This window comes from Amblyomma maculatum, chromosome 1, assembly GCF_055883805.1.
Source record: "Amblyomma maculatum isolate TAMU_Amacu chromosome 1, ASM5588380v1, whole genome shotgun sequence".
Classification (NCBI taxonomy): domain Eukaryota; kingdom Metazoa; phylum Arthropoda; class Arachnida; order Ixodida; family Ixodidae; genus Amblyomma; species Amblyomma maculatum.
In genome coordinates this window covers 467,842,737-467,857,609 of record NC_139344.1, presented here as the reverse complement: position 1 = coordinate 467,857,609, position 14,873 = coordinate 467,842,737, and the positions used below count along the sequence as shown (strand labels likewise).

The 14,873-nt window shown below is 47.8% G+C and overlaps 1 protein-coding gene, 1 long non-coding RNA gene, 1 other non-coding gene and 1 pseudogene across 3 annotated transcripts in view; 3 read left to right on the top strand and 1 right to left on the bottom strand.

The window, feature by feature from the left end:
- The first annotated feature begins 932 nt into the window (after window positions 1-932).
- On the top strand, window positions 933-2,901 carry LOC146209888 (uncharacterized; annotated as a pseudogene).
- A 2,599-nt stretch (window positions 2,902-5,500) lies between these two features.
- On the bottom strand, window positions 5,501-5,573 carry TRNAL-CAA (transfer RNA leucine (anticodon CAA)). Its single transcript has one exon. It is a non-coding gene; the product is annotated as a tRNA-Leu (tRNA).
- A 5,391-nt stretch (window positions 5,574-10,964) lies between these two features.
- LOC146209886 (uncharacterized) lies at window positions 10,965-12,733 on the top strand. The gene is made up of 2 exons (XR_014703486.1): window positions 10,965-11,325; window positions 12,652-12,733. It is a non-coding gene; the product is annotated as an uncharacterized LOC146209886 (long non-coding RNA).
- A 683-nt stretch (window positions 12,734-13,416) lies between these two features.
- Window positions 13,417-14,873, top strand: part of Wdr82 (WD repeat domain 82) — a 42,418-nt gene continuing 40,961 nt past the window's right edge. Inside the window, exon 1 of the mRNA XM_084604981.1 lies at window positions 13,417-13,784. Coding sequence (XP_084461107.1) covers window positions 13,624-13,784 — 161 coding nt within the window. The 5' untranslated portion in view covers window positions 13,417-13,623. The remainder of the gene's footprint in view (window positions 13,785-14,873) is intronic.

Here is a 14,873-nt window from a genome sequence, read left to right as displayed (position 1 = left end):
ATCGTGTTGTACCTCCGCCTTGGGACGTATCCGTTTCTCTCCATCTTAAACTCCCAGACTGGACACGTTTCCGATCGCAGTACTAACTCTGAGCCTATAGCCCAACAGGGCTATGAATCGTGGCCTCAAAATTTGGTGGCCCAGCTTCGTAAGGTTGAACAACAGGTTCAACTCTCGGAGACAACGCCAGCGGTGGACAACCACCTTTTGCACCTCTGGGAGGCCCGACATAGCCTCATCCGCCGATGGCGCTGGCAGAAGCATAACCGCAAACTCAAAATTAGTATAGCGGCACTCTCCCAAGAGGCAGCCGAGTATGCGGCCCAACTCGCTGACTCAAACTGGGTAGACCGCTGCAACACCGCGGCTCGACAAATGTCGAATCGGAGCACATGGCGCCTGTTCCGCGCATTGATTGATCCGAACCAAACACGCAACGAAACCCAGAAACACCTTCAGAGAGCTATTCATGCTTTCCATGGGGCACCACTAAATTGGCTACAGCGCTGAGAGACAAATATCTCTGTAGCATCCAGGACACCCGCGGGTCGGCATACTCATATGCAGGCTCTGAGAATGAGGAGCTGGATAGACCATTCCCGCTCCACGACCAAAAAGCGGCACTGGCAAAAATGAAACGTGGCACAGCCCCCGGACGGGACAGAGTGACGGTTAAGCTCCTTGCTAACCTCCCGGACTCGGCATACCTGAACCTTCTACACTATTTCAACGCCATATGGGAAGGGGGCACACCTCTCGCAATGGATTGGAAAACCGCATTAGTCACCTTCATACCGAAACCCGGAAAAGCCATCAACATCGAAAACCTTCGACCCATTTCATTGACTTTTTGTGTGGGGAAGTTGATGGAAACCATGGTCAGGAACCGACTTTCTCAATATCTAGAGCTTAAACCCGCCTTTGCGGACACAATGTGCGGTTTCCGCCCACACCGGTCCGCGCAGGACGTCCTGCTCCAACTTCACAAAGAAGTCTTGGCTCCGGTCGAATACCCCAGTAGCGACAAGGTGGTCCTCGCCTTGGACCTCAAAGGGGCCTTCGACAATGTAACCCACGACATCATCCTCACACATTTGTCGCAGACAAACTGTGGACACAACACGTTTAGGTACATCCGACAGTTCCTCACTGACCGGCAAACCTATATACGTATCCAAGACCAGGAGCATGGCCCTTACCCCTTGGGTACGCGAGGAACTCCACAGGGAGCGGTCCTCTCTCCCCTCCTCTTTAACCTCGTCATGGCTCACCTCCCCCCATTGATTAACGATTGCTGATGATGATCAGGCATGCTCTGTATGCCGACGACATCACGCTCTGGGCAACACATGGGTCGCTAGGGCAGATCGAGGCCAACCTGCAACAAGCGGCGACTATCGTGGACAAATATGCTGGTCGCTGTGGCCTGGAATACTCTCCGACCAAATCAGAATTCGTACACCTCCGCCCCAACCCGAAGTGTACCACTAAAATTGCCCTTGCCCTTGCTAGCGGCCCCATCCCTGAACGAAATGAGATAAGAGTGTTGGGACTCTTGATTCACTGCAATCGCAAGATTGAGACAACCTTGGAGAAGCTCCGCAAGATTGGAGACCAGGTGGGCCGCATGGTCCGTCGGGTATCTAACAAGCGGGGGGGGGGGGGGGGGGGGTTACAATGCAAAGACGCCCTGAGGCTGGCCAATGCATTTATGACCAGCCGGATACTCTATGCGGCACCCTACCTCCACTTGCGAAAATGCGATGAGAGTGCCCTATAGAGGTGATCCTTCGCAAAATTTATAAGCGCGCCCTCGACCTCCCCATAACGACGTTCAATCAAAGGCTCATTACTCTAGGGATGACCAACACGTTTTCAGAGTTGCAGGAGGCGCACTTAAGCAACCAATACTTGCGGTTAAGCAAATCGCTTGCAGGCAAACGCCTCCTAGACCGCCTGCACATTGCTTATAATGCGCGAACAGAGGAACGAACCGAAGTCCCAGAGGACTGGAGCTACGCGCTCAAGGTTCGACCTCTGCCACAAAACATGACAAAGGAGACTCACGAGGGCCATCGCATAGCGCGTGCGGCGAACCTAAAAGAGCGCTACGGCTCTCGTCACGGAGTCCTCTACACGGATGCTGCTGACCCACACCATGGAGGGTGGTACACGGCCGCGGTCATCCACCAGAACACATACATTCAGGGACTCACTTTCCGCGCCCAAAACATCACACACGCAGAGGAGGTCGCCATGGCGCTGGCCGCTGCAGAGCATGACTCCAGGGTTATCATCACTGACTCCCGGGGAGCTTGTCGAAATTTAGAGCAAGGGCGCATTTCGCAACGCGCCGTCGAAATCCTCCGCAGATGCGAGTACCGGGATCGCCCGGACACACGTGTCGTAATCTGGGCTCTAGCACATGCGGGACTCGAGGGGAACGAGGCCGCAGACACCTCAGCCCGCGCGCTTAACCACCGGGCATCGCCTCAACTCCCGCCGCTTGAGGAACTGGAACCCAATCCGGCCATTACTTACAAAGAAATTGCTGACTTGTACAAAACTCGGCGCTGTCTTTTTCACCCCCTCGCTAAAGGACTAACTAAAACTGAGGAGCGCTGGCTCCTTCGTCTATACACCAATACAGTTCTGTGCCCGGCAGTACTGCAGTATTTCAATCCGGCTTTTAATGGTGAATGCCCGCACTGTGGGTGCGCATTTTCAGATGTGTACCATATGGTGTGGGCTTGCCCCTCTAACCCCGCTTACTCCCCTTTCCCTTCACCCACCCGAGAGAGCTGGGAGGCTGCCCTGCTCGGCTGCTCTACCTTGGAGAGCCAACGTGCTCTCGTGGCTAGGGTCCGAGCTGCCGCGGAAGCCACAGGAGTCCCGGACTAGGGGCCCCTCCTAAACTTTGTAAGAGGCTGGCCCTTAAGGTCTGCCTCCCACCTTTTTTTTTCTCTCTCATGTAAATATTATCTAATAAATGTTTTTCACCACCACCACTTCCCGAGCGAGCGGGCTGCGCAGACTGCGCAGACAGCCGCGCGCAGCGCGGGCGCGGATGCGCGTAGGTTTTTAGTTCCTCTCCGCCCCGCTGGAAACCGAGCGCTGGCGTCGCGGAGCAAACTCCAGCTTTGGTTCCCAATGGGCTGGTTTGGCCTGAGCGTCAAGATTTGCTGTGCTCGTGTACAATTGGCTCAACGGGCCGTTTTACACCTTACAATTTACGCCTCAATTATGTGAAACTATATCGAGCACCCTCATTTCCCCTTTATTTATCTGCTTATAAATTGCAATATATATATGTGTGTGTGTGTGTGTGTGTGTGTGTGTGTGTGTGTGTGTGTGTGTGTGTGTGTGTGTGTGTGTGTGTGTGTGTGTGTGTGTGTGTGTGTGTGTGTGTGTGTGTGTGTGTGTGTGTGTGTGTGTGTGTGTGTGTGTGTGTGTGTGTGTGTGTGTGTGTGTGTGTGTGTGTGTGTGTGTGTGTGTGTGTGTGCGCGCGCGTGTGGTGAAATAAAATTGTTTGTCCATAAAATAAGTACCATCTTGCATAATTTCATAGCTTAAGTCCTAACATCAACGTTTACACGAAGAACTCGAGACTTCTGTTGCGCGTACAAGAAGAGAGTGAGAAGTTTGGGCTTAAACTGAACATTAAAAAGACAAAGATCATGGCGTCTTGCCCCTATCAAGTCCTGGAGCACCAAGGGACAAGAAGTGAAAGCTGTGACAGATTTTCTCTTCTTGGGCTCCAAGATTACCCCGGAAAGAGACTGCAGCCATGAAATTAGGGCACGCCTGCTTCTGGGAAAGAGAGCCATGGCTAGGCTTGACCGCCTAGTAAAGAGCAGACATTACACTGCCAACCAAGATCCGTATAACTCGTGCTATGGTCTTTCCAGTTGTGATGTATGGATGCGAGAGTTCGACTGTGAAGAAGGCTGACCGCCGAAGAATTGACGTGTTTGAATTGTGATGCTGGCGGAGACTTTAGAGTTCCTTTAACTGCCAGAAGATGAAATCAGTCGATGTTGTCGACCATAAACCCTGGCTGCTCATTGGGGGGTCAAATTCTAAAGTTAAAGCTCAGCTACTTTGGTCATCTGATGAGAAGAGAGGAGTCGCTGCAGAAAGGTTTGATGTTGGGAAAGGTTGAGGGTCACCGGAGAGGGGGTAGGCAGCGAATGCGATGGTTAGATGGCATCCTCGAGGCGCTGCAGATGAAGTTGTGATCTTAGGAAGATAGTGAGAGACCGGAAAGCGTGGCGTGATATGGTCCATAGGGTCACGAAGAGTCGGACACGACTGAACGACTGAACTGAACTGCTCTTATGCAGTTAAAGTTATTTGCTTTTTGCCACTACAAAACTGCATGTTTGTGGGCACACGTGTGTGCAAATAACTCATGCGCAGGTACTCAATATATTTGCGGTCCCGCATAAGGTCGCTGCTCTTGCACGTTTTCAGTGGGGAAGCAAACTCACAATCCCTGCAGCGCGCTGCGAAGAAGCAGACTCGCGACTCGAAGCCCATGCGTTGCTTCGAATACAAGCTCTAACTAAGCTCTAACCCCGCCAGACCACCTGAAGAAAAAGAACGAAAGCAAAAGTCTGCGGACGCACAAATTCTGCCCCAGGGGAGGAAAATTCTGTTTTTCTGCTGCCCATAGTCATGTCAGCACTGCTTGGAGCCATGGGGGAGGGGAGAAGACTGTGTTGGAGGAGGAGCCATGGCGTGGACAAAACAAACTGCCGCGAGCGCTTCCTCTTACAAGAAAAAAAATAAAAAGGACTCCGCGAGATACGCGTACGTGACGTGAAAGTTACGTCACCCATGTGTCTACTTCCGCCATGAATACAGTGTACTAGTACACTGTAGCCATGAACATTCTCCCAAGTAGAGCAAGAATGGAAACATATGGACATATGAATGAGTGGATCACGGCCGGTCTCGAGGCAGAGCGCGAGAAGCGCGCTCTCCCTCGAGACCGGCCGTGGATGGATATACGTAGCCAGGACCAACGTTACTAGAACAAACTCAAGCAGATAAATGAAGGGGAAATGAGGGTGCTCGTTATAATACATGAAGGAGAGAAGCCAATAGTCGGCGAGGCCAAGGAAAGCATTGGGGATTGTACTTTGTCTTTTTTTTTAATTTTTACTTCGTTAATCACATAAATTAGTAATGCAATCTGTTAACGGGAAATATGATTAAACACAAAGTAGAAAGAAACACCCCGATGGGGTGGCGCAGTGGTTACGGCGCTCGACTACTGTTCCCAAGGACGCGGGATCGAATCCCGGCCTCGGCGGCCGCTTTTCGATGGAGGCGAAAAGCAAGGTGCTCGTGTGCTGTGCGATGTCAGTGCACGTTAAAGAACCCCAGGTGGTCGAAATTTCCGGAGTCCTCCTCTACGGTGTCTCTCATAGCCTGAGTCGCTTTGGGGCGTTAAACCCCACAAACCAAACCAAACAAAGTAGAAGAAAAAACAACGTGCCGATGGTGGGATCCGAACCCACGACCTCCGAATATTGCGTCCGGTGCTCTTCCAACTGAGCTACATCGGCCGCTGTCCCCCCTGCTACTTTCTTGTACAGTGAACTCTATTTCTTGGGTATACAGTACCCAAGAATGTAGCAGGGGGGACAGCGGCCGGTGTAGCCCATTTGGAAGAGCCCCTGACGCGATATTCGGAGGTCGTGGGTTCGGTTCCCACCATCGGCACGTTGTTTTTTCTTCTACTTTGTGTTTAACCATATTTCCCCTTAACAGATTTCATTACTAATTTATGTGATTACCGAAGTAAAAATTTTAAGAAAAAAAGGCAAAGTACAATCCTCAATGCTTTCCATGGCCTCGTCGACTGTTGGCTTCTTTCCTTCATGGAACAAACAGTTTCACAGCTCCCCATACCGCCCAGCGGAGGAGAGTGTCCCAAGTGGCGGTCTCGAGAACTAGCGGCGCTGCAGTCAACTCTACTCTAAGATCCTCCATTTTTTAAAGGTAGCGACAGGTCTTGATCCAGCCGCCGCTCCCTTCGATAGGCCGGTTGGCTGCACGTGACCTCTTCGCCGCCAAGCTCCGCCCAAAGGGTCCAGCGGTGCTCGCTGCACCGCTGAAATGCACGGCGATCTGCGCTTGCCAGCGAGATATTGGCCGATTAGTTAAGCAAAAAGTACTTCACAAGCCTCTATTGCTTTTTAGGAGTGTATGTGAGTACTTAGTGCTTAAGCGGACGCAAGAGTTACACCTCTGAACTTAAATTTTGAAGCACACGCGTGACATGCGGCTGCGTCGAGCTGCCGTGCTTTCGTCTGCCGGAACCATGCGGAGGACGCGAAAAAGTCATTTTCCATTCCTCGCGGTGATGATAATAGCACCAGAAGGAAGCTATGACCTCATGAGGTCGGGTGTAAGAATTTTAAGGCCACGGAAAACACCCGACTATGCGAAATGATTTCTGTCTGCTTAAAAAGCCGTTCGCTTGCCCGGGATGGCCTTTGTTTGAGCATATGCTATTTCATGAGCAAAATATCAAGAACGCTATGACTATGTCGCTATTACTTGTACTGTGGATGCCTAGTGAAAAGTCACTGCCGTGTCACGCCCCCTTACTTTCCCCGAACAGATCAAGACTGCAAATAACGCGTGAAATCAATGGTGTCAAAATGCTCAGAATGAAAATGCAATGCTTGATAATGCTTGTTATGAAAATTTAGACCGTGCATTGATAATTTGATTGATATAAATGAAAAATGAAACATTGGAAAAACAGGAGTGTGCAAATGTGTCAAAATGATCGAAATAAAAAGTCAATATTTGCCTATGCTAAATATCGGTGTATAAATATTAAAAAACAAAAACAAAGATTTGTTCCATAAAAAGTGTAAAATCAACCGTGTGTGTGTGAAAAGCTATTGAGCCATTGTTTTAACGGAGGAGTTTCGCGGCGTTGCATCGAAGTTCCGCTGAACGGGCACAGGGACTCGTCAAGTTTCAAGAGGCGGCATCCAAGCTTACTGGAGACATTATTGCCCGGCAGGCTAAGGAAAACAATATAAAGCAAATTAAGAATATAAAACTGAGAAAACGTCATTCGTGAGCTTTGTATCGCATCATACCAGATTTTTTTTTTACTTGTTGGAAGATATACATGCGTTGGTAATGTACAGCTGCAGAGAAATTGACTTTTTCTCCAAAATAAATCTATTGGTATACTGTGTAAACGAAATAAACTCGAGCCAAAAAAATGTTGAAAACTGAGTATACCCAAACGGTTACAAACGCAATGACGCCCATATTACATTAGAGCTCTGTGCGCAACGACGTTCCCAAAAGTTGCAGAAAGCTCGCGGTCTGCTCGCGGTCTAAGGAAACGAGCCCAATAAGTTTACTGAAATATCGTTTCTACTTCACGTTCGCCACTAATTTCAAAACATAATAATGAACAGTTTTCTAACCGCTGCACTGATGCGAATGGTTCAGTAGAATGGGCTGGCTTGTTTAACGCCCGCGTTTTCTTTTTTTTTTTGTTTTTTTTTTTAGCGTTTATGCTGCACACGCATATTTAACTTATTATTCCTGTCTTTTGAAGCTTCTTGGACAGGGTAGGACAGAAATATGTTGAATTAACCGGTTTATGTGTGCACCGAGCGCGGCTTCTACTCTAAAGCCCCTCTCTACTCTCGCTCCTTGCCGGGAGCGTCGTCTGCTACACGCGGCGCGAAAGCATGGAGCGGCCAGCACACACGTAGCTTTTGCGTGCTGCCGTCGCACTGTACATGCCTGCAGTATAATTATAACTGCATTACGACAGCTTTGGCTTCGAAGCGACGCATTACCTTGGAGAAAGCGTTTCTCTTATGCGAAATTCATTTGAATTATTGCTGTGAAACAAGTGTGAGCGCCGTCGGTTTGCTCACAAGCACTGTTTCTTGCGTTACTCCCTGGCCATGTGTTTTGTAGTATGTTATTTCATGGCATAGATCCTGTCATGCAAACAAATGTCAACTTTTCAGTGCATAGGAGCACTCTAACCTTAAAAGGTAACGCAGAGGGTGTCACGTTTACTAATGCGCTGCGCAGATTGCCTCAATTACACGCAGAAATCTGCCAGCTTGGGCAGCCTGTTCATACAGTGCATTAAGTCTGGCTGAGAGCGTCAAACGATATAGCGAACACAGATTACGCATAAACGGCCTCCGTCGTCGCCTAATCAGAACCGATTTTCTTAATGTATAAATTTTGAGGTATGGCGTGGACCATAGCTCCGGATCGGCCCTCTCGCACTTCCGTATATAGCAATGTAAAAAAAAAAAATATATTCCTTTTTCATCTAAAAAGACGTCGGATGTGAAGAGTTATTTAATGAGTTCACTAAAAGAGGAATCAGGGAGAATGGGCGTGTGCACTGCGAAAGGAAACGACTGAACAAGCGCATTCAAAAAACTTATATTGTGAGTAATCAAGTCGCACCCTTGAGAGATTGCCCTCCCCCTTTAGACACATACAGAAAATAAAAACGACATAATTTTACTGCTTGTAGGGGAAGGTAATTTCAAACTAGCTATAGCACAAAATTGCAGTTTTAAAACACGATATGCAAAGTATCTACAACGCCGGAAAGGGCATTAGAAGTGAATTGCATGAACCTAATTGTTATTTATTAGCGCAACAAGAAAAAAAAATGAGAAAAAATGCAATATTGTCAACAACACTAATGCCAAATGCTAATGAAATGCAGTAAATGCAGAAAAACATTGCAAGGTTACACGCAATTAAGAGGAGCTTTTGGGAAATATTTGAGTAGGCAGCATAATCATTTGTGTGTGTGTGTGTGTGTGTGTGTGTGTGTGTGTGTGTGTGTGTGTGTGTGTGTGTGTGTGTGTGTGTGTGTGTGTGTGTGTGTGTGTGTGTGTGTGTGTGTGTGTGTGTGTGTGTGTGTGTGTGTGTGTGTGTGTGTGTGTGTGTGTGTGTGTGTGTGTGTGTGTGTGTGTGTGTGTGTGTGTGTGTGTGTGTGTGTGTGTGTGTGTGTGTGTGTGTGTGTGTGTGTGTGTGTGTGTGTAGTGGGAAATGAGCGTCAGCGTTCCTAACAATTGCTCTGACCATCTTTTTTTAGCATGTGATTTTGTGTTGCTTCAACATCAAAAACCATATTTGTAGCGTATTCACTTCAATGCATGCATTAAGGAGCTCATATGCTTGGTTGTTAGCATATCTCGAGCTCATTCAGAAACTTATAAGCTTTTGTGCTTGCCCGCTTCACAAAAATGCAGTTACGAAGCCGTTCCACATATCATACCTCAGTCCAGGCAGGAGCTTGACGTACCAGCCATGGCAAGTCTAGAAGGCCTAGCTTGTAGATGCCGATCTAGATCATCTTCGGAGCTTTTTAGATGCTTATCTTTTAACTACGAGAAACAGCTTGAAGAACCGTGAAGAAGCGATAAGCTACACTCCCATCCCTCCTAACTCCCTAATTACTCTAACAACGGCCGAGAGTCCTCCCTTCAATCAAATAAAGGCTTTATTCATTCATTAGCTTTTTTTTTTCTTGTCAGCTGCCGTAGCTCGCTGCATTTTCTACGTCGCATGCTCAGTTATTTTGAACATGTCTTAATTTTTGTGATCATCCGGCTTGTCGAATTGCTGTGCAGTTCTAATATGCTTCGCATTAGCTCTGAGTTAGAAGCCATGTGCTCAATTTCGCTTCATTGACATGCTTCAGAAGAGAACCAACGCTCAATTCACATGATATGATAACTTTATGCGCAGCATATCATTGCCGTGACAATTAACCGCTCAATGACAAAAGTCTGCTCAACAAGCAAAATTTCTCGCCCTGATGGCTCCTCCATTTCCTCGTCGCGAAAATACTCAAATTTCCTTCGAACTGCTGGTACTGCGACAAACTCAAAATGATCCAAATCAAAATCCATTTGTGCAGCTCAGCTGTCCGATTTGGGCTATGTACACTGATAGGCTCTTGGCATCTTGCATGTTCTTTACTGGCATTGCTGTCGAAACACACGGGGCAGCGCGATTATTGAGGTGCTTTATCTTCGGTATATATAATGCCTTTCGCGTTCGAAATATGTGCCAGCAAGAAAATAAAGAGCTTTGCTACACTATCACGAAAGTACTTGAATATAGTTCCTTTTCTAAATGCAGATCAGAAATTGTTCACTTAGAAGTAAGTTATATCTCTTATGTGCGCAGGTTGTGCCCACATTTTAATCTCGAGGAAGTCTATTAGTGACACGAACAAATGACGGACTTCTAATTCGTTTCAATAGGCTTCGTTGCCCGCGACGCAAAGCATGCAGGCCAGCATGAAGAGGCCTCATGTTAAAAAAAAATATAGCAGAAAGCTTCGTCTTAAGAGAGGGCTCGCTCTTCATTCCGCCAATTTTAGGCATCGGCACGTAGCTTTAGGGGGACGACACAGCATCTTGTCGGCGCATAGCCTACGTTTACGCTGAACGGCATAAAATTGGAGGCACACATGTCGGCAGCTTGGCTCCCTGACACAAATTGAACTGAAACTGGAAAAGAAAGTGGATGCTAAATAAGAAGCAAAAATGACAGCGCACTTAACGCTGCGCAATGAGCGGCTACGTCATATTTTTTTTTACGAAATGACTTGCGCTTCACGATATCGCGTAATAAAAAGAAATGAAACCGAAGAACAGAACGTTACTAGAACGTTGGTTCTGGCCGGCGAGCAAGTCGACAACGCTGTCACACTTGTTTCGCGGCATTCAATTTTGCGTCCCACAAACGCGTTCTCTGAGGTAATACAGGCCTTAGAGGCCAAAACTGTCATAATGTAGTCATAACTGCACTGTAGCCGTGTAGAGTGCAGCGGCAGCACCTAACAGCTACGTGTATGACGGCCGCTCCATACTTCCGCGCTGCGTGCAGCAGACGACGCACCCGGCAAGGAGCAAGAGTAAAACCGTAAAACCTCTCAATAAACTTTAAGCAAGAGTAGGGTGCCTCTATGCGCTCCCGCTCTCCGCTGAGGGTGGCGCCACTCTTAGAAGGGGTCGTCGCCGCCAAAACCGGTTATCGGAAGGCGCCACCGCCATTTTCTTGCATTCACTCGCGCCGTCCCGCGGACGCCCACGCTAGACACGGAAAGCGGCATCCTTCACATAGTCTGCAGAATTGCTGGGTGCTGCGTTCCCAAGTGCACTAACAGTGCTAAAAATGACCGGAGAATGTTTTCTTTTCCGAGCCAAAAAACGACCTCTTTTATGGACTGTGAAAATGAAGCCGGACAACTGGCAGCCGACGAACTACCCTTGCATATACAGCGTAAGTACCAGACGTCTCTGCAGTGCTAAATTCATTTTCAGGCTTATGTAAGCTTGTCTATGCGACTGTTTCTGATTACCAGACATACCATTTTGTGTACCTTTCGGAGGTGCCATATCATGCTTTTGCAGCCTTCTAATATTTGATCGCTGTAAACGGACGTAATCTCTTAGAGCTCGAGAGCAATATGGATCCTCCAGCGCATTTACACCTTCATTAATACACTTAGCATTACAAATTAAGGCTCAGGTTGGTAAAAGTATTACGATCTTTCTCAGCAACGAAGCTTGAAGAGCAGTTCATCGCGCCTACTTCACAAAAAGCCTCGCAGCCCGCTTAATTTTGAAAGGCGCATCTGGCAGCGTTAAAATTATGTGACCCTCGGAGCGCAGAATAGCATGCGATACAATAGGCTTTGTCTCTGTACGTTGCGTCGCATTGAGATATTTTATACTTTTGTTCTTCACGAAAACTATGCTACTCAAGACATTTATTATCGCCTATCCTATGCCACGGAAGTAGCGCACTGAAATGAAAAAAAAAATTAATGTGAAGTACATCTTTATTTTGTGCTTGTGTGCGGAGGTCAACCTATATGCATGTCAGTGTGCGTTTGTGTGATTTTCTTGATTTTTTGTAATTCAATCTTATTTTTCGGAGAATAATGTATTTATAATAGTAACAAAATTTTTTCGTACAGGCTCACTTTGATGAATCCTATTTTGAACAAAATAAGGCAGACTGATGAAAGAAACTGAAGCAAAATGCTGTACCAACGAATTTCCCATTCAGGGGAAGGTATTTCCCATTTGATTCACTGCCTAATTGCATACATTCGTTACCAAAAATGTGGGGGTCACCCGGAAACATTTCAGTGGCATTTGAGCCACAGGCCCCGCATGGGTCACTTATTTCGCCTTTAACAGGTTATGTGTACCAGTGTATGTATCAATTCTGCTTCTCACGCTCTTATCAGAAGCATTCCCCTTATTCAATTCTACTGTCAATCGGCTAACACAACGACCTTCATCTCAAACACCCACTTAACTCATTACCACTTGAAAGGCAGAATTGGTAGCCTTCTTTAATTAATACAAATGAAATTAACCAAGGCGACATTGTAGTTAATAAAGAAATCAAGTATTTATGTGCACCTTTTGGCCTCTACGCTTAGATTATTTTGTGAGAAAAAAATATTGCCGAGACACTGGTGATGCCTTTTTTTCGCTCTGTTATTTGCCTTGATTTTCCATATCACATGATTCCTGTTTTCCCTTTGCTTTGTGCTCAATTTGATCATTGGTTCGTACATCTTTCTGCTTCCAGTTGCTCCAAAGAAGCGAAAGCCACCTAGAGACAGAACGCAGCATATTTGTGCATCAAGGTAATAAATAATTGTTCTTGCGTGCGCTTGAGTCTTTATTTTGACTTCATAGCATATGCATGACACACTTTGCCACCATTGCAAAATAGTGTAAGTAAACGTAAGCATGCCATGCGTTCGGGCTTGAATATGCAGCTGTTCATTTCGCGGACTTCACTTTCCGCTATATCCACACATAAGCGCTATGATAGAAAGTTGACGGCGCTGGTATGACAACGACGGCGAACAGCTGGCCGCCGTGATCACATATCGAAAAACAGAGATAACCGCTACACTCTCGCTAATCGTCTCGAAATAGCGAATATATCACCGAATTTTTACTCTTACTTTTCATCTAGACTATAAAAGGAATGATCATCAAAGGCAAAGTTCAATTCAACCTACCACTGGTAGAGGGGCTTCCTCTATCTAAGCGCGTCATGCAGCAAACGCGCGCCTCGCGACCAGCGGATGCAAGAAAATGGTGGTCGCACTAGCAGACGACGCGGTTGTCCTCACCCTAAGCGGAGAGCGGGTGCACATCGAGGGTCAACTGCAGCGCCACTAGTTCACGCGACCGCCACCGGGGACACCTCTCCGGGCGGAGCTTTGTTCTAGTAAAATATTAACATGTTAACTCTGAGTAACGTGGCCAAGACGTAGATACTACGTCACCTTTGTTGTCACGTGATTATTCCCGTCCGACGTGCGAAAATTGAGCTCCGTTGCTATTGGACAAGCCAAACTTCCCTGTGGCTGTGGCTAGACACGCGCTACGGCTGGCGCGTTTCGGCGGAGCACGCTACGAGCCAGCGAAAAGGGAGGAACGCGACTCAAGTGTTTTGGCGCCGAAGCTATGGAGCGCGAGAAGACGGGCCAGTGACACGACCGTTGCGTAACTGTTCAAGGCAGGCTACATGTGAACTCACGCTAATATGAAGCTCGTAGACCAAACTGTGAAGAGCTTCCGCGTTGCCAAAGTGTTCAGAGAAAACACGGACCGCATTAACAGCATTGACTTTTCGCCGAATGGAGAGACACTCATCTCCAGTTCGGACGATGATTCCATCGTGATATACGATTGTGAGAAAGGAACGTAAGTTGACGAGAACTGTGGCCAAGCGCCTGTCGCGCTGCCCCTGCTACCCGTGTGCCTTAAGTCTTAGCAAATCGGCTACTGAAGTGCGTCGCGGAGCTGTGTAAACAATGCCGAGAAGTGTCGGTAGGCCTAAACCCCCCTAGGCCTAGCGCTGGGGTGACTGCAAATTGGCAGCCGCGCGATCGATAATTCGAAAGGTCAGCGCGAGTGACCCCGCCGTTTCTGCTGCTTGTGTGTCCGCCGTGCGACCGTGCGTAAGCGAAGTCTGCTCTTGCGGTGCTGTGGTCGAGCTCGAAACATGACCGCCGTGCGCTGCGACTTCGCAATGGGCGGCGCGTCCGCTCCCTGGAGCCGCAAGCGATATCACCGGCTTGAATTGTGCTGCTCGCGACGTGCCATGACCCGCGCCGCTTGTTTTTTTGCGCGTGGGCTGCCGGCAGCTGTTACAGCGCGCAGGACGATCGGCCGTCGTCTTCGCGTGCTCGACGCTGCTCGGGTGTTTATGCCGCATCCTCTTTAGCCGATAACTGCACAACGCGGTGCTGCATGATTCGGATATAGGCGCTGTCAGCTGTGGTGCTGTGCCTGCGTTTTGTTGTGTCGCTAACTCATTTTCGTTTGCATGCTGGGCTTTCTTTTGTGGGCCATGTCGCCGCAGGCGGTCGCATCACCGGTGACACTTTAGCACACTTGTGGCGCGAACGGCCGCCCGTGTCTGGTTGCTGATTGGCACGCAGTTGTTGCTTTTTTCTTTTTTCTTTCTTTCTTTCTTTTTTTTTTTTTTTGCTTTGGCAGCCTTCGTTCGAGACGACGTTATGTCATAGTATGTTCAGTTAAGCTTGGGATGAGCAGAGTGTTTCGACTGGCCAGCTGGTCCTCTCTTCTGTAAAGTTGCTAATTCACGTGTAAGTCCACGTAACTAGCATTAACAGTAAGCGCAAGATTTGGTCTTAAGAACGACTAACAGTCTTGCATAGGTACAAAGTAGGGTTTGGTTATTCTCGGTTAACGTCCACTTTTTACTAACCTGGCTGTTGTGACATGGAGTATTTTTGGTGCTTTGTGTACAGGCTTGTTAATACATTC